Raw genomic sequence first — 19,718 nt, 5'->3', positions numbered from 1 at the left:
ACAACGATCACTTAATTACATTTATGATTTGAAATAGTATGCACTTTTATGGCAAATGAGTATTCGTAGATAGATCAATATCGAATGTCCAATCTCTGATTGCGCAGGAAGCAAATATACAACCTGGAATATTTAGGGAACAATAGCAATGATACTTGAATGATTATATAGCTGGATACACTAGGGGAAGGTTCCGACTGCTTGTAGGACAGCTGGAAGGGGGGGGGTAGAGTCTGGCTGTATCCCGTCTGGCCGAGGGTATCCTGGGAGAGCCCACAGTCGTGCGACCCGGTGCCCAGCGATCCTCGATCCACAGATGAAAGCAGTTGGACTCTCTGTGGCCGGCGTCCTCCGGTCCACGATGGAGAGACGTGAGGCGACCTCGTCGTGTAGAGCGTCTTCTCACCTGTCGTCCTCTCCGGGGGGGGTATTTCCAACACACCGCAGTGTTGGCCTTTATCCATAGAATAATCAAAGTACTCAAAGCATAATCCAAGCCGGGGAAGGCTAGCCGTCGTCGGTAGAATAATCCAATATACAGGTCCACTCGCTCTTTGGCCTGGAGCTCCTCGGGTGCAGCTTCACGTGGGGTCAACCACCCTGGATAAGCGTCCAGCTGATGCCCGAAACGATGGGGGTGCTGATTACTATAGAACTCTTACCGCACGAGGCACTACATATGAATAGACTATTATTAGCTTAATAGAATACGTCCAACTCGACGATATAGTGCCAAATATGACTATTCAAATATCAATATACACGATGTCTCAATGCCGATACTGGGCCGAATTGGCCTTACTGCCCACACGTGGTTCGCGGGGAGGCTTTTGCGTCTGTCACTCTGTTGGAGGGTAAGGAACTGGACTAAAAGAAAGCTCTACTTTAATAGCGCAGTATATATACGCACTATGAACAAATAGTACCATTAGTGGTGCGGTAGACATATTCCTACGCGGAACTAGGACTTGTCCATACATGTTGAGCGGTACGATTGAACCTGGTCTGAGGGGTATGGCGACCTGGCACCAAGGTCTCGTCCAATGGTAGAATGGAGACTATTATGGGATGTTCAGTAGACTAGAAGGGATATTCAATGCATATTGTACAAGGAATATACAAGGGATATCAGGGGATATACAAATACAATTAAATATATATATATAAATAAATATATATATTCGGTTTAATCTGATCCTTCAGAACAGCCGCCCCCTAATTGGTCCCAACCCAATTAGTTAAGCAGAGACAGATTAACCGCATTGTCTACCACTCAAGGGTTCGCTGTAAGGGTCAGTCAACTCACAAAGTCATAGGGTCATGGTCATCATCGATTGTGTCTGGGAGTCGGGGCAGTTCTATGAGCCTCGCCACAGGACGGGTGTAAATGCGCCCCTGGACGAGTACTTCAGCTGCTCGGACCTTGCCGTCGGCACCGGTGATCACTTTGCTTACGCGGCCAGCCGGCCACATAGCTCTGGGTAGTGACTGGTCAATAATCATGACGACTGTTCCTTCCGTCAAATTGTCTCTCTCTTTTACCCACTTCTGGCGGGTCTGTAGAGACGGTAGGTAGTGCAGTAGGAAACTGCTCCAAAACTTGTCGGCTAATACTTGGCTGTACCTCCACATTCGTCGGCCGTTCGCTTCTTCAGGCCGGTACATTGTCTGGGGTAACGCGGGATCTAGCCGCCCCATCAGGAGGGTGTTGGGGGTGACTGGGTCGACATCTGCTACATCACTGGAGACGTAACCGAGGGGCTTGGAGTTCAATACTCCCTCAATCTCCGTGAGGACTGTCATTAGGACTTCTTCCGCCACAGTCTGGGCCCCAAGTACTGCGTACAGGGCTGTCTTTATAGAACGTACTTCTCGTTCCCAAATTCCACCGAAGTGGGGTGCGTTTGGGGGGTTGAATTGGAAGTCAATCTGGGCTGGAGCGAGGTGGGTCTTAAGTTCTGGGCCCATAGCTTGGAAGCTCTCCCTCAGCTCTCTTTCTCCGCCTTTGAAGTTTGTCCCGTGATCGGACAATAATGTAGACGGTTTTCCTTTCCGTGATGTGAATCTTCGGAAGGCCATAAGGAATGAGTCTGCGCTCATGGTCGGAAGGAGCTCAATATGTATCGCTCTGGTGGTCATGCATTTGAATACAATACCCCACCGCTTCTCGGTGCCTCTTCCTTTCTTTATGTGCAGCGGGCCAAAACAGTCCATGCCTGTTGAGTGGAATGGCTTGTCGCCGAGTCGGAGGCGACATGGAGGTAGGTCAGCCATCCGTGGTATGCTGGGCTGCGCGCGCCACTTTCGGCAGTCTAGACAGGTTCGCTGGAAGCGTCGCACCGCCTCTCTTCCTTGAAGTATCCAGTAACGACGTCTGATTTCCGCGAAGACTCTCTCTGCTCCTGCGTGGTGTACATCCTCGTCGTATTTCTTTATAATCAGCTCTGTGACCTTGTGTCGGCTGTTCAATACGATCGGGTACTTAATGTCATCCGGTAAATTGGGGGCTCTCCGCAGGCGACCACCCACTCTGATGAGGGTATGTGTGTCACTCTCGGGGGCCAGATGAATCAATCTGCTGTCTGATGGGACGGGCTTTCCTCCCTGTAGACAGTCTAGTTCATCGGGGAACGAGTCTCTCTGGGCTCGTTGCAGTAGAAGCAGTTCTGCTTCCTCGTAGTCAGCTGCTGACATATCAGCGGGGGACTTAATCTCTGGGTGGTGCCGCAGGAATGTCCGTTGCTGCGCACTCTCTATGGTAATGCAATCGTCTATGTTGGGGTCTGCGGAGACAACAGTGCTCAATCCACAGAACATGGGTTTCTTATTCTCAGCCTCCTCGTCACTTGCTTCCCTCGGGGTGGGCGTGGGCCAATCTCCTTCCGGGAGCTTGAGGAATGCTGGTCCGTCACTGTAGATGTTATGACGGGTTAAGTCATCTAGGGACATTCCCCGGGTGATGACGTCAGCTGGGTTGTGTTTTGTATCAACATAGCGCCAGTTTGCTTCTCCGGTTAACTCTCCGGTTAACTCTTGAATCTCAGTGACTCTGACTCCCACGAAGACTTTGTATTTGCATGAATCCGATTTGATCCAGGCGAGTACTGTCGTGGAATCTGACCACAGGATTGTTCTATGCACCGGAATGGTGAGCTCACGTTGGATGAGCGTGGCTAGATGCGCTCCTGCGAGGGCTGCGCAGAGCTCTAGACGTGGGATAGACTGTTGCTTGCGTGGGGCTATTCTCGAGCGGGCGAGGATGAATGCTGTGTAGATCTCTCCCCCCTCTTCTTGGGCCCGCAAGTAGGCTACTGATCCGTAGGCGACCTCGGAGGCGTCACTGAAGACGTGTAAATCCATTTTACATGTCTCTGGCCTCACCGTGGGTGGGAAGTAGCTTCGGCGTATATTAACGCCTGGGAGTGAGTGGAGTTCCATCTCCCACTCTCTCCAGGTGGATGCAAGGTGTGCGGGAATGGGGTCGTCCCAGCCCTGGTCCTTGTCCCACAATGCTCGTACAATCATCTTTGCCCTGGTGGTGTACGGTAGTATACATCCTAACGGGTCATATTGTCGGGCGAGTGTTCTGTACACACTCCGTCTGGTGGTCGGTATTGCCGTCGACCTTCCCTGCTCCGTGGTCAGGGGTTTGTGTCTATAGTGGAGCGAATCTGTTTTGAAGCGCCACACTAGTCCTAGTGTCATCTCTTGGGCTTCTCCTGGGATTGTGGCCATCCAGGTCTCGCTGCTCGCTGCCTTGTCCTCGGAGGAGAGGCTGCGCAATACGTGCGGATCGCTGCTGGCCCACTGCCTGAGATCAAAGCCGCCTTTGATCAGAGAGGCGCGGAGTTTATGTAGGAGAGCCTCGGCTTCTTCCTGGGTCGAAACGCTTTGTAGACAGTTATCTACGTAGAAGCTGTTCTTCACACTGTGTCGGACCTCTTCGTCCGCTGCTGGGTCCTCTGCGACATGTCTCTGTAGTGCAAATGTAGCACAGCATGGGCTGCATGTAGTTCCGAAAGGGAGGACTTCCCATTGGTAGATGGCTGGGTGCTCATCTCCTGGCCTCTCTCTCCATAGGAACCGCAACAGGGGCTTGTCCTCCTCTACTAATCTCACCTGCAGGAACATCCCTTTGATATCCCCGCTGATAGCCACCTTGTCCTGGCGGAAGCGGAGTAGTACGCCTAGTAGGGAGGGGCCGAGTGTAGGACCGGGCAATAGCTCTTTATTCAGATTTTGGGATCCGATCTGGTAGCTGCAGTTAAACACGATGCGGTCTTTGCCGTTGTGATGAACCTTGTGGTGGGGCACGTACCACGATTCAGTCGTCTGGTCGGCCTCTTTAACGTCAATCTTTGTGACGTGTCCCGCTGTGATGAGCTTCTCAATCTCAGCGCGGTATACACTTTCTTGGGCGGGGTCCTTGGCTAAGCGCCGCTCTGTGTTTAGTAGGTACCGCTCTGTGGCGTCTTTCTTTGCGTGAAAGGTAGGCATCCCTTCCCGCCGCAGGAGTGGCGTGGCGTATCTCAACACGCCGCTGACTGGGACTCTCTTTGTTCCCATCTCGAGGAGGTTAATGGCGTAGATGTCGTCTTTAGAGCGAATGTCTTTCTTTTCGTTCTTAAAGGGCATTTGTTCTAAGGTCCATAGCCTCTCTACATGCTGCAGGAGTGCGGTGTCTCCCTCTGTGACTCGGGAGTGGAGACAGCTAGTGGCTGTGGTTCGGTTGAGAGATTTGGCGAGTGGGCCTTGGAGAGTCCATCCTAGGCGGGTCTCGACTGCTGCAGGACAGCCTCTGGGTCCGGTATGAACCCGGTCTATCGGGACAATGAGGTCTGCATGGTCGGAGCCTATCAACAGTGTCGGGGTAGCACCGTCTATGAGTGGGATCGGTAGCTTGCGTAGATGTACATATTTCTCCATCAGCTTGGCTACGGGGTATGTGTACCGCGAGAGTCCTATTTCTTGGCTGGTGAAAGCGTCTGTAATCCTGTACCGTCGCTCGGGCTGGCCGCTTGCTGCGATAGAGAATGAGACATTCTCGCCCTTTATCGTTTTCAAATCTCTTCTTATTGTCCGAATTGTCATTTGGTTTTCGCTCCCCCGCAGCCCTAGCTGGGCCGCAGCGGACGCGAGCAGAAGGGTCTTCTCTGACCCGTCATCAAGGACGGCGTAAGTGTCCATGACTTTATTCTGGTAGCTCAATGTCACACGGACTACCTTTAAGAGCACTCTGGCTCCGCTGCTGCTGGCGGGGTCGATGTACATGACGCTTGCTTTGCTGCTTGATGGTGCGGGTGGAGGCCGCCGTCTGTTACTGTCGTGGAGTATGTCCAGATGGGCTCCATCGCACCGACTGCACTTTTTCTTTAAGCGGCATTCGGCTGCCATGTGTGATCGCGCACAGCGAAAACAGCGTCTGTTGGACTTTATCCATTGACTCGCTTCCTCCGCATTCATCTTGGGGAATGAGTCACATTGTGACAGCCAGTGTTCTTTCTCACAGTAGGGGCACACTATCTTCCACTTCTCCTTTCTTGAGGGGGTACTGTGGCTCCTACTGCTTGGCACTGACTCCGATTGGTGCATGACAGTCACCGATCTTCTTCCATCATTTAGTCTCCTGGTTCCTTCTCTGGAGCCAGGGGTGCTCCGTCCGAATGTATCTAGCCGTAAGCTGCTGACTTCTCTCGCCAGGAAGTCGGCTAGATCGAGGAGGTTCGGTTCGGGGCCATTAGGGTCTCGGTGGTCTCTCTGCCGCCTAAAGCGCTCCTGTCGGGCGGGCGGTAGCTTCTCCAAGATCCTCTCTACATTTGAGTTGGCGTATAGTTCATGCCTACCCTTTTCCCTCTGCGCTCCCAGCATCCCTACCAGGGACTGCACTCTGATGGACAGGTCGTCCAGTGCTCGATTGTCTGTTGCTGGGGGTAGGCGGTCGATGTGCCTGATCTCCTGGATCACGTAATCCCATATACGTCCATATCTCTGGTCCAACGCTACCAGCGCTGCGGTGTATGGGGTCGTGGAAGTGGCGTAGGCGAGCGCTATGTTGTGCGCGCGGGGTACCTTTAAATGCTTCAGTAGTATCGCGTATTTATGGCGTTCATCAATGACATCCACCAACATTGTCTCCAGACACATGCGGAGCTCCGTATACTGGGCCCGGTTCTCCTGGGTGAAGTCTGGTACCATAGGTGTGCCAATGTATGACGCGGATTGTTGATACATCGGCGAGCGTTGGGGGAGAGGCCTCCTAGGCGAGTCTCCTCCTGCTCCTTGGCGTGGGCTGGTACCGGCTGTGTACCATGGCCCGCTGGTCCAGGTGCTGTTCCTCGGTGCGGGTCGTGCGTCGTGCTCACCCGTGAATAGCGTCGGGGGTCTGTAGCGCAGCTCCGCGGGGGTATAGCCTGGGCTGTACTGGACCTCCTGGTCCGGTAGAGTACTGTGCTGTCGTCGGGCGTGGTTCTCCTCCTCTTCCTCTTCGTCTTCCGTTAGGTCATCCAGGGCTTGTAGTCTCTGATTTAGCCTCTCCGCAGTGTATGCTGCTCCTTCCCGGTGGCTGGGTCTCGCTTGGACCGGTTGGGGAAGGGGGTCTGCGGGGGGTATAAACCTCGTCTGTTGGTCAAGTTCAGGGTCGCTTACTCGGCTAGGGGATGCCGCCCTGGAGTGATGTCTAGACGAGTTCCTGGAGCCTCTGGTGGAGGGAGGGGGTGTTGTCCTTCTGATCAGCTGTTCTATTAGTTGCGCTTGTGCTCTGTCGCGCTCGGCTTCGCGCTTGGTGAGATCCGATTCTCTCTGGGCACCGGTGGCGGCGCGCTGGGCGTCGGCCCGGTCTCTTGCCATATTCTCTTCCATCTGAATGCGTCTTATTTCCAGGCGTATGTGCTCTTCTTCGCTCCGTTGCTGTATCTGCAATCGATCGCGTTCACCCTGGAGTCTATCGCGTTCAGTAGAGGCTTTCAGGCTGACGAGGAATGCCTGCTGTAGTGTCCTCTCTGCCTCGCTGGGAGAAGACGGTTGTATAGGGGAGCCGTCCCTTGGGGTACTCCGTGCGGAGTCTTGGAGCTCTATCTCCACGGTGCTCTCCTCATCTTCTTCCGTGCCAAGTTCTCTCTCGGTAGTGTTGTCTTCCTCCCGGGACTCGTCGGGGACTACTTCTTCGGTATTGGCGGGGTGTAAAGTCATGTCTGGTTCCCCCTGGTCCCCACCGTGAGCTGGGTCAGTTACGTTAGAACCCATAGGGGCCTCTATGGTCGGGGTAGCCTGGTCGTTAGGGTTAGACATAATTTTACTTTCTAGTTTTACCGCGTTTACTGTTGGTAGAAGACTAGGTTGTTGACTGACAGCGTAAGCCTCTAGGTACTGAGGGAGCTGTCGTTTGCGCCGCGGGCGTTGTTGGTTAGGAGGATCGTTTCGTGGAGTGTTCATCATAGGCCATTTTAATATTAATAACACTATATTAATATTACACTGATTACCCTCCGGCTCGAAGGACCAATTGTAACTGAGGGGTACAATTCCCTGACTGTATGGTTAGATATGATACTTACTACCACTACCTCTTGTACTTTAGACTCTGGCCACCCAGTACTAGGTATGAATATGTTGAACACTCCCACCTGATAAACGGATCCAACACAAATGTACCAAATCGAAAGTTTGAGTTTTAATACATAGCAAAAGGTATGTACAACGATCACTTAATTACATTTATGATTTGAAATAGTATGCACTTTTATGGCAAATGAGTATTCGTAGATAGATCAATATCGAATGTCCAATCTCTGATTGCGCAGGAAGCAAATATACAACCTGGAATATTTAGGGAACAATAGCAATGATACTTGAATGATTATATAGCTGGATACACTAGGGGAAGGTTCCGACTGCTTGTAGGACAGCTGGAAGGGGGGGGGTAGAGTCTGGCTGTATCCCGTCTGGCCGAGGGTATCCTGGGAGAGCCCACAGTCGTGCGACCCGGTGCCCAGCGATCCTCGATCCACAGATGAAAGCAGTTGGACTCTCTGTGGCCGGCGTCCTCCGGTCCACGATGGAGAGACGTGAGGCGACCTCGTCGTGTAGAGCGTCTTCTCACCTGTCGTCCTCTCCGGGGGGGGTATTTCCAACACACCGCAGTGTTGGCCTTTATCCATAGAATAATCAAAGTACTCAAAGCATAATCCAAGCCGGGGAAGGCTAGCCGTCGTCGGTAGAATAATCCAATATACAGGTCCACTCGCTCTTTGGCCTGGAGCTCCTCGGGTGCAGCTTCACGTGGGGTCAACCACCCTGGATAAGCGTCCAGCTGATGCCCGAAACGATGGGGGTGCTGATTACTATAGAACTCTTACCGCACGAGGCACTACATATGAATAGACTATTATTAGCTTAATAGAATACGTCCAACTCGACGATATAGTGCCAAATATGACTATTCAAATATCAATATACACGATGTCTCAATGCCGATACTGGGCCGAATTGGCCTTACTGCCCACACGTGGTTCGCGGGGAGGCTTTTGCGTCTGTCACTCTGTTGGAGGGTAAGGAACTGGACTAAAAGAAAGCTCTACTTTAATAGCGCAGTATATATACGCACTATGAACAAATAGTACCATTAGTGGTGCGGTAGACATATTCCTACGCGGAACTAGGACTTGTCCATACATGTTGAGCGGTACGATTGAACCTGGTCTGAGGGGTATGGCGACCTGGCACCAAGGTCTCGTCCAATGGTAGAATGGAGACTATTATGGGATGTTCAGTAGACTAGAAGGGATATTCAATGCATATTGTACAAGGAATATACAAGGGATATCAGGGGACATACAAATACAATTAAATATATATATATAAATAAATATATATATTCGGTTTAATCTGATCCTTCAGAACAGTGTGTATGTCCTCAGTGCTCGAGTCCTGCTTGGTGTGTGAGACCTCGTTATTCGAGTTCTGGCTGGTCCGGTTGATCTCGGTGCTCGGGTCCCGGTTGGTGTGTGTGGCCTCCGTGTTCGCATCTTGGCCGGCCCGGGCGACCTCCGCGTCTGCATCTCGTGTGCGGATGGTCCGGCCGACCTCGGTGCCCGAGTCCCGGTTGGTCCGATTGTATCCAGCGTCTCCCCGTCCCTCCCCCGTGGGCCGTCCGTTTCACCTCTCCCGAACCAGCCTCCATGCTCCTCCGAACACCCGAGTCCAGTCCGCGTGTTGGTCATGTTAGCTTGCAGCTCCCTCGCCAACCAGGGCTCGCTGCGGCCCCACGTCCTGTTAGCTTGTATCCCTTGCTGCTTCATTTCCACCGTGCTAACTTCCTTGTTATCTTGCAGCTCCTTCTCCGGCCAGGCCTCGCTGCGGTCCAACGCCACGTTAGCTTGTATTCCCCTTCTCCAATGATGATGATGATCTGTGTTCTAGCTTGGATAGCCATTGCGTTAGCCTGTATGCTAGCTTGTAGCTGCTGGTTAGCTACTGCGCCAGCCAACGTGCTAGCTTTCATGCTCTGCTTGTTAGCTTGTACGCTAGCTTGTAGCTCTTGATTAGCTATTGCGTTGCTGGCTTGAAGAGCTTGTGTAGCTAACGCGCTAGCCCGTGTGCTAGCTACCCCCCACACGAAGCCAGCTATTAGCTCCTCTGCCCACCGCGGCATGGCCGCTTCTCTCTCGTTTTTTCTCGTGTTCATCCTTCCTCTTCTCTTTAATTGTCACTTTTTATTTAGTTTTGAATTGTTTTACTTCCTTTTTTTATATTCATTGACCGGGAGCTCTTTCATGTGGCTGCTCATCAGGACGTCGCAAACCGGAAGTCGATGCCGTTTTTTTTTAATCGTTATTTTTTTTATTAGCGATTTCCATTCATATTTCATCAATCTAGCCTCACGTTACCAGTGGGGATCTGTCTGAACTCGAATAGGAAAAATACCGCCCCCTATCGTCTCCCGGATGGTAATGTACACATTGGAATGGACTCAATGAAAATGGATGAGAAAAGAAAAATCCGGAATCCACATTTTACTTCTCAGGCAAGTAACCCGAGCCGATCGGACTCATTGTGGAGCCTCAGAACAGCGGAGAATGTGTGTTTACAGTACCCAGCGTTGGATCAATAAACACGATCGATATTTGGAATGGCGATCAGGAATTGGAATAATCCTTTTGGAGAACATCTGATCTGAGGTAAGGAATCTATTTTACCAGTATTGGGATAATCAGAGCTATTTTCACCTATATATCAGCGTGTGCCATATGTGTGTGTGTGTGATCAGGAATTAAGAGAATCGATTTTTCAGCCCGCTTCTCTAGCGTGCATAAATACACATACTATCGATAATCTAGCATTTTATTTGAAAACGATTCATAAATAGGCCGAAAAATTACAACGTGTTTTGTGTATTACAGTAAAGGGCGTTTATCACAGAATCTTCTGAAATCTTCTGGAAGTTTCAAGAAACAAGCATTTTTCAAAATGGTATAAAACGGAAATGAACCGATTAAAAAACAATCCGTTTCGACAATGTTGACTGCAAACAAGTCATTGATAAGCGACGGCCAGATTAGACACATAGCCATAATTTAAGACATAGTTTATGTGTTCGCAAATATGAGAGCTCTATCATTGAAGTGGGTGGCGGCATTCAAGGGGGTAAATAGGAAACGGAGGCCGGCACTGAAAGTGTTAAGCTCCACACACACGTTGAACCCTCCTTTAACACTTTGAGTGCCACGGGTCCGGTGCCCCGGAACCCCGTTGCGTGCCAACACCCACTTCAATGATAGAGCTCTCATATTTGCGAACGCATAAACTATATCTTAAATTATGGCTATGTGTCTAATATGGCCGTCGCTTATCAATGACTTGTTTGCAGTCAACATGGTCGAAACGGATTTTTTTTTAATAATAATCGGTTCATTTCCGTTTTATACCATTTTGAAAAACGCTCGTTTTATGAAAGTTCCAGAAGAAAATAAAGATTCTGTGATAAACGCCCTTTACTGGAATACACAAAACACGTTGTCATTTTTCGGCCTATTTATGAATAGTTTTCAAATAAACGCTAGATTATCGATAGTATATGTGTACTTATGCAAGCTATAGAAGCGGGCTGAAAAATCTATTATCTTATTTCCTGATCGCACACACACACATATGGCACACGCTGATATATAGGTGAAAATAGCTCTGATTATCCCAAGACTGGTAAAATAGATTCCTTACCTCAGATCAGATGTTCTCCAAAAAGATTATTCCAATTCCTGATCGCCATTCCAAATATCGATCGCGTTTATTGATCCAACGCTGGGTACTGGAAAACACACATTTTCCGCTGTTCTGGTGGTGGGCGATTACTTGGATCGTCTCCGGTTACTTGTCTGACAAGTAAAATGTGGAAGCAGGACTTTTTTCTCTCCATGCGTTTCATTCAATCCAATCCAAAGGGGTGCAGTACCATCCGGAGAGACGATAGGGGGCGGTGTTTTCCCTGTTTGAGTTCAGACAGATCCCCACTGGTAACGTGAGGCTAGATTGATGAAAAATGAATGGAAATCGACAATAAATAAATAAAACGATATCTCTCGTCGTTGGCACTGACCGGTTGGCATGAACACACATGTTGAACCCTCCTTTAAGCTACACACACATGCTGGCCCCTCCTCCCAGACGTACTACATGCTGGCCCCTCCTCCCAGACGTACTACATGCTGGCCCCTCCTCCCAGACGTACTACATGCTGGCCCCTCCTCCCAGACGTACTACATCAGGGGTCGCCAATTAGATTTGCCCACGGGCCGAATTTTCCCCAAGCCATTGTGTGGCGGGCCAATGATAAGTGAACATTTTTTAACTGTAAAAAAAAACGACATATACATGTTTGCACTGTCTTTTTTCTATTATAAAGTGCCTCTCAGACAGTGCATTACACATGAACAGATCAGTAATTTGATTTTAATGCAGGTGCTCGCATTATAAATCGAGATCAGTAGGGTGCATTTGATTTTAAGCACCACAGCGGGTGTATTATACATCGAATGTATTATTATTATTATTATTATTAAAACACAACACTCACCGGCATAATGCAGGCAGCCCTGCCCTGGACTTGATATTGTTTCTGCTTCGGTCCTCCAAAATCCATGTTAATAACATGTTAAATGTCCACTCGCGTTGAATGCCCACCCAACTTGAACAGTTGCTTGCTCGTGTTGCCATGTCAACAAGCGAGAGTCACCGGTTGCTTATTGCAAGAGTTACCTGTTGCGATAAACCCGTATTTTAAGAATGACACCTGTTTATTAAAATAAGCTTTATATGTCGTAAGCTCCTCTTCTGGCTCATCATATTTCCCCGTTGCATTGCAAAGAAGTTATTCAAAGACGTTTGTTTTGTTTTTGCAAACGTTCGCTCGCCTCGCCGGCATGCCAAACGCGGAAGTGAAAGTGAAATTCCATTGGTTCTCCCAGTCCATGTGACCATTTCTAGCATTTCAATTGGCTATAGTGACAGCCATAGATATGATGAATAGATAGATACAGCTTCAAAAGACACTCTGGCGTCACAACGAGTGAATATTTCCTGCGCGTAAAATAAACATCATATTCTCAAAATAACCTGACGGGCCAGAAATTATTGCTGGCGGGCCCATTTCGGCCCGCGGGCCGCCTATTGCCGATCCCTGTACTACATGCTGGCCCCTCCTCCTCCCAGACGTACTACATGCTGGCCCCTCCTCCTCCCAGACGTACTACCTGCTGGCCCCTCCTCCCAGACGTACTACATGCTGGCCCCTCCCCCCAGACGTACTACCTGCTGGCCCCTCCTCCCAGACGTACTACATGCTGGCCCCTCCTCCCAGACGTACTACATGCTGGCCCCTCCTCCCAGACGTACTACATGCTGGCCCCTCCCCCCAGACGTACTACCTGCTGGCCCCTCCTCCCAGACGTACTACATGCTGGCCCCTCCTCCCAGACGTACTACATGCTCGCCCCTCCTCCCAGACGTACTACATGCTGGCCCCTCCCCCCAGACGTACTACCTGCTGGCCCCTCCTCCCAGACGTACTACATGCTGGCCCCTCCTCCCAGACGTACTACATGCTGGCCCCTCCTCCCAGACGTACTACATGCTGGCCCCTCCTCCCAGACGTACTACATGCTGGCCCCTCCTCCCAGACGTACTACATGCTGGCCCCTCCTCCCAGACGTACTACATGCTGGCCCCTCCTCCCAGACGTACTACATGCTGGCCCCTCCTCCCAGACGTACTACATGCTGGCCCCTCCTCCCAGACGTACTATTTCTCCACCCAGGGAACCGGTCTGGGTTTCTTCTCGCCGCCTGCTGGCAGCTTGTCTTTCTGGGGCTTGGTGGCTTGAGACGACGCCCCCTTCAGGAACGCCTGCATGGCTGCAGAACACACACACACACATAACACACACACACACAACAGAGGTTATCAAACCATAACACACAACACACACACGCATTAGACAGAGGTTATCAAACCATAGAATTTATAGAAAAATCCTCATTTAAATTGATATTTTAACATAGAAATCCATATCTGTGAAGATCTGTGGAAGCAAACTATGAAACTACCCTCCATAGTCAGTATCTTCACCGAGCGGTGCGTCAGCATTAAGGCACACAGGACTCTGAAGGAGCCCAGCCACCCCAACCACAAACTGTTGGAGCTCATGCCGTCTGGCAGACGGTACCGGAGTCTCAGATCCACCTCCAAAAGAACCGCTACTTCCACAGGGCCGACAGGCGACTGACTCTGAACTAGGGCTGGGCGATATAACGATAACGATAAATATCGCGATATATTTTAATAATCGATATCGAATATCGAAATAAAAATAAAATTAAAAATCGTTTAGACAGACAGACTTCTCTTTCTTGCCTGCAACTTAATGGCTTTGCTGACCAAATTGAGATTTTTTTTTCTCTTGTCCATTTATTTTGTTTGCTTTCTAATTTAAAATACAGTTTGAAACCGTCTGTACACAGTAGGCTATGTGTGCTAGCAGAGCTAGACTCCAGTCACGAGTCACGGCGCACATGTGCGGTGGTTTGTCCACCAAAAAAGCGCCAAAAGATATAAAAGAAACGAGCAGAGCCAGAACTGTTCAACTCCCCTGGAGCCACAGCCAGCAGAGAAGCCGGTTTACTTTCGCTTTTAAACCAGCTGCAGCCTGAGAACTGGAGTGTGAGGGGATGTAACACTAAAGATGGCGGCAATGACAAAGAATTGCTGCAAAATAAACATACACCTGTTGTTTAAAAAAAAAAAAAAAAATTGTATGTACTTATAACAATTTCGATAATTATCGATATCGAGAAATATGATAACATTATCATATCGTTATCGCGATATGATTTTTTTCCATATCGCCCAGCCCTACTCTGAACCATCATGAACACGCACACAAAGCACCTTAAATGACTTGCACACCACACACACACACTGCTGCTACCTCATGCACAAAATGTCTAGTAAAGTTATATTGTATAGTATTATAGGATTATTAAAGTCTATTTGTTGTATTGCACTGTATTGCACACTACTACGGTTGAGGAGCCAAGGAAAACAAGTATCTCACGTTTTCGGAATGTATGTACATTTTAAAAGCTGTGACAATAAAGAAATCTGAATCTGATCTGTCTGAATATACTCCTATATGTATATTATATACCTACTTATAACCCACATAACTCTATATGATACATGTAGCAGCGTTTCCGTTAGCCGGTAATTACCGGTATTTGACCGGCAAAATATGTTGAAGTCCGAATATTTAAATATCTCCGGTCATAATGTCCGGTGAAAATAATTTCTCTAAGCACAATTTTATTATTTGAATTGTATTAAAATAGGATCTAATTAAATAGCCTATGCGATGAACGAAACAATCATTACATGTTGCTTCACGCTGATAAAGCGCGGATGGCGCCGCTCGGATGTGAATCTTTTTTTCTTTCTTTTTTTGAGCCTGTCTGGCCACCATAACGACAAACAGGTATATCAGGCCCGAGTGGAAAGTTTAATTATCCTGGCTGAGGTGCGACATTATATCCACATTTTCCAGTTCACTGATCCAGCCAGGGTTACCAGTGACACAGTTCATTCTGGAACCTCAGATCCCCGCTGATCATGGAGTTCTACAGTATCGCGTTGGATCCATACACGTATCGATTTTTTCGAATGGTGATCAGGAATTGGAATATACCAGTTGGATACCATCTGATGTCAGGTAAGGACTCTATGTTATCAGTGTTAGGATAATCAGAGTAAGTTTGATGAAGTTATAAGCTGTTTTGTGAAATGTCTTCTTTCGGTTTCACTAAAAGTCCGAGAGGAAATCAACGGGGCGATTATCAGTGCGCGGCCGTAATGTGCTTGCGTGCACGTATAATATTGATCATCTAGCGTTTATTTGAAAACGATTCATAAAAAAGCCGACGAATATCAACGTTGTGGAATATTCCACTAAAAGACGATTTTCATAGAATGCTCCAGAATGAGCTGTTTTTTATCTGAAAACGGGGGCTTTTCTAACTGCTCTGAAACGGAAACGACGCGATAAACAGCCTTGACAGCACTGACTGGAAAATAGTCTTTGATAATGCGATGGGCAGATTAGACACATAATTTAAAACATAGATTAGGCGATATTAACGTTAACATTGGCGCCGATGGTGGCATTCAGCCGGTAAAAAGGAAAACCAGGCTGACCGGCATTTCTCGAATATGTCCGGGGATAGAAATCTTGCAGGACAAACAGACCGGCACGAATATGTTCTAACGGAAACGCTGACATGTAGCATGTACAATAATGCTGTATATACCATATATATTATTTATTGTTACCGTATATATATATACACATCTGTCTGTACATATACATACCGGCACATAATTATTTTGTATATCTGTAGATAATATATCTATATCTGTACATATCCCTTACCTACTCTTACTAGTTACGCTGCTGGCCAGTATGACTTACTACCATGCAGGGCTGTACGCTAAGCTTTTTCACTAGGGGCACACTTGCCCCTAAATGAGACATTTAGGGGCAAAAAATATTTTTTAGGGGCAAATTTTTAAATAACAATTTTACCATTATTAAAAAAATATGTTCCTCCTGCCTCATTACTGTGGTCCTTTTATTTAACATTTAAGTGCGTTTGTTTTCAGGTTTGTATCTTTTATAATGAACCAACCGAGAAAGTGTGTAAATCACTAATAGAACAAAAACAACAAACTGTGTGTGTGTGTGTGCGCGCGCTTGTGTAGTGCTCCTTGAATGAGATCACCACAACACACACACACCATTGCATTAATCAGGAGGACAAGAAACTCTGCATACATTTGTTTCACAATGAAAAGTGCTTTAGAAATCAAATTAATTATTATTGTAAATAACCCCATGAAAGGTTTATTATTTGTATGGGTAATTACCTGCTTCATATTTGTGATGTTACTGGTTTCAGTGTGTGCCTAAAGTGATCAATGTGTTGGGCCGTTTATAGAGATCTATGCCAATTAATGTTTATGTATATCCAGGACTTTTTTTTAGTAAGAATTGAGAGGTATTTGTATATGTGACCTTTATTTTGAAAACCGTGTTGCGACGCAACCTTATTTACATTTGCGCTTTTGACAGTGAAATGTTCAGTCCAACTTAGCTCGAAGGAAAGACTAATCAAAAAGGTTTAATTGACCCGTATCTTACGGTAGGACTTTGATTAGGGTTAGGGTTAGGGTTAGGGTTAGGGTTAGGGTTAGGGTTAGGGTTAGGGTAATACTATGCTAAACGAGAAATAAACAGTTTGTGACAGCCAGTAAAGTTGCAAGCCACTTTCATTTCATATACGGGGACACCGTGACAATTATTAGTATTATCTTATTTGCATATTGTCTCATTATTAGATAGATAGATAGGTTGATACTTTATAAATTTAAGTAGACAGTATTTCACGTCCTAATAGTGGGCTACTACTACTCACCTAATGCATGGCTGAACCTGAACGTTAGAAGTGTCCGTGTCCCCGTCAATCAATCATCACATCATCACGTCAATCATCATCATCTTATCATCTCTCCACATCGGACGTGGTTGTCATAAGATGGACTGATATCCACTCCGTTGTTCTTGCAGAGCAAAATTTTTATCTTAAATGTATTGAAAGGAGGTGCTTCTTTGGCGATGCAATAGTCCATATTGAAAGGAAGAGAGGCCACATTCAGTTTCGTTTTGCTAGGAATTATGGGATTTGGTGTTGGATGTATAGACTCTACGCAGATAGGGACATGGTCTTTAATCGCACGATAGACTACAAGTACCAAGTATATAGCGTGACCTAGATTCACTCCACACGCAAATCTTTTTTTTCACTCAGGCTATCGGTGATCGCAGTAAGTTCATTCATTGCCGACAGATTCTTTCATAGCACCACGACATTGTGTCGCACTGACAGCTCGCGTGAGTGGCGTCATCACACGCCTTGGATAATTTAGGAGTGAAATGCGAATGCAAGGCTTGAAAGCACTACTCGCAAGCCCGCCCCCAGATAATATTTACCAATCGCAACGGCCAATTAAAGGGGCAATTCGCGATCATATCATCGCAGTGTACAGGCCTGCCATGGTGTCTTTATACCTGTAACACTGTACATATTAATATTACAACTCTGTACATACATCTGATTAGCACTACACTCAGTAGTACTAATTTATATATTCATATAGCCAGTTTAATAACCTGTTGCACTTTACTGTTACATTTGCACTCTGGTTGGATGCCAAACTTGTTTTTGTTGTGCATACTTGTGCTGCATGATGACAATACATCATGAATCAAATCTAATCACAACGATGACATGTTAGAGCCATGTTTTCATCCTCCATCTAAACAGGGTGATGATGACGATCACACATCACTGTCGTGAGGCTTGTCGTCCTGACACGTCAGTCACTGTGAAATACACCAGGCCTTTCAGATGTGCCCGCAAATTCACGTGTATGACGACTGGAATTGAGAAGATATGGGCAACTGCAACACGAGACACCCTGGTGACTGTTTGACCCTTTTTTTTTATCCACTTTTTCTCCCATTTTCTATATTTTCTCCCATCCCAATTTCGTAACATCCAATTCAACCCTCCCCTGTCACGAACGCTGTTTCTTTCCTCCCACAAGCCGGCTGCAATGTGGACTAAGTCATACATAGCACAAGTCCCCTCCGGTACTCGAGGTAACAGCAGTCGCATCTTTTCACCTGCGCAGCTCGATCTCTCAGTGGCGAGGAGTAACGCGTGGGAGGCTCACGCTGCCCCCGACACTTCCTGATTCTACTGCGCAGGCGCACCAACCGACCTGTAGGAGTCGCTGTCCACAACGCCCGATCCCCACCCATCAGTTTCCCACCCCCTAATACGGCCAATGTGTATTAGTACGGACGACCAGCTAAACTGAAAGCAATGTGGAGCGCTGGGCTCGAACGGGCAACCCCAGCGTCTCCAGATTTCGTGGCGAGCGCCTTGCCCACTACGCCACGTAGCCGCCCACTGTTTGACCCTTTTATAGGTGTACTCAGAAGACTCCTGTGAGACACTACCTCACATTATACTGATTACTTTAAAGGGGCACACTTCACCAAAATAAACAATGCATATTTTACTTTGCACATAATCTCAGACATCCAAAAAAACTCTAAACGGTTTTGCACACATTTATTTAGTTTGTTTAGTTAGTAGAATGAGTTGTAGAAATGTACAATAAACAACCCCTGGTTCTACTCAAATTAGGTCCATTACCACACATGGAACATGTGGCAATTCAATCATTTCTTCATCTACATCATTTAGCTGTAATTAACACAAGGCTTGAATGTCCCCGATGACATCACCGACGGCCATATTCAAACTAATAACTGTCAAACTAAATTAATGTGTGCAAAACTGTTCAGAGTTAGAGGGGTTAGGACATTTACAATTGCAGTCTCCCGTAGGTGCTCCTTGAGTGGTTTTGAAAGTGGGTAGTGATTCACATTCCTTTACAGCTTTGGGTAGGGCGTTCCACATTGATGTGGCATAATTGCGAAACGTGTTTAGTCCCTTGTTTGAGCCCAATCTGGGTTTAACATGATTTGTGGAGCTCCCTCTGGTGTTGTGATCGTGGTATTCACTGACCTTTGGGAAGTATTTCGACATGTACATGGGTACCTGTGTGGTGTAGTGTATCTTGTAGACCAGGCCCATTGCAAGTTGCTGTACTCTGTCGTCTACTCTAAGGGCTTGTGTCCATAGCGGAAGTTTTTTTCAAGCCGGACCGCTTTGAAAAGCAAACAAAAAAAAGCTCAGAGCGTTTTCCTGAGTCTGCGACTGCCACCTGCTCGATGTTGATTGGTCAGTCGGAAAAAGTTACCTTGATGAGCGGCGCTCCTTTCCAAAAGTTTAACTAGAACTAGAGAGCGCTAAAACGCGAGGCGCTGCGCTGGGAAAAGCCTGTCGCGTCTGTAGCATAGAAATGAATGACAGGAAGGAGCTGACGTCCGCTGTGGACACGGGCCCTAAGCCATCCTAGGTTGTCAAAGTGGGCAGGGGTGAGGTGGAGTCAGGTCAAGCAGTAGTCTGACCAGTTTGTTTTGAGATGTTTGTAATTTGTTTTTTAGCGCCTTTGTGGTGCTTTGGTACAATTTCCAACATGAAAGA

The 19,718-nt window shown here is 47.6% G+C and overlaps 1 protein-coding gene across 1 annotated transcript in view; it reads right to left on the bottom strand.

Moving 5' to 3' along the window:
* The window catches only part of rfc4 (replication factor C (activator 1) 4), a 68,673-nt gene that overhangs the window by 48,301 nt on the left and 654 nt on the right, over positions 1-19,718 (bottom strand). Inside the window, exon 2 of the mRNA XM_084308720.1 lies at positions 13,292-13,403. Within this exon, the coding sequence (XP_084164846.1) occupies positions 13,292-13,401 (110 nt within the window). The 5' untranslated portion in view covers positions 13,402-13,403. The remainder of the gene's footprint in view (positions 1-13,291; positions 13,404-19,718) is intronic.

This window comes from Notolepis coatsorum, assembly GCF_963971535.1.
Source record: "Notolepis coatsorum genome assembly, chromosome: 2".
Taxonomy (NCBI): Eukaryota; Metazoa; Chordata; class Actinopteri; order Aulopiformes; family Paralepididae; genus Notolepis; species Notolepis coatsorum.
This window is presented reverse-complemented; position numbering and strand designations above follow the sequence as displayed.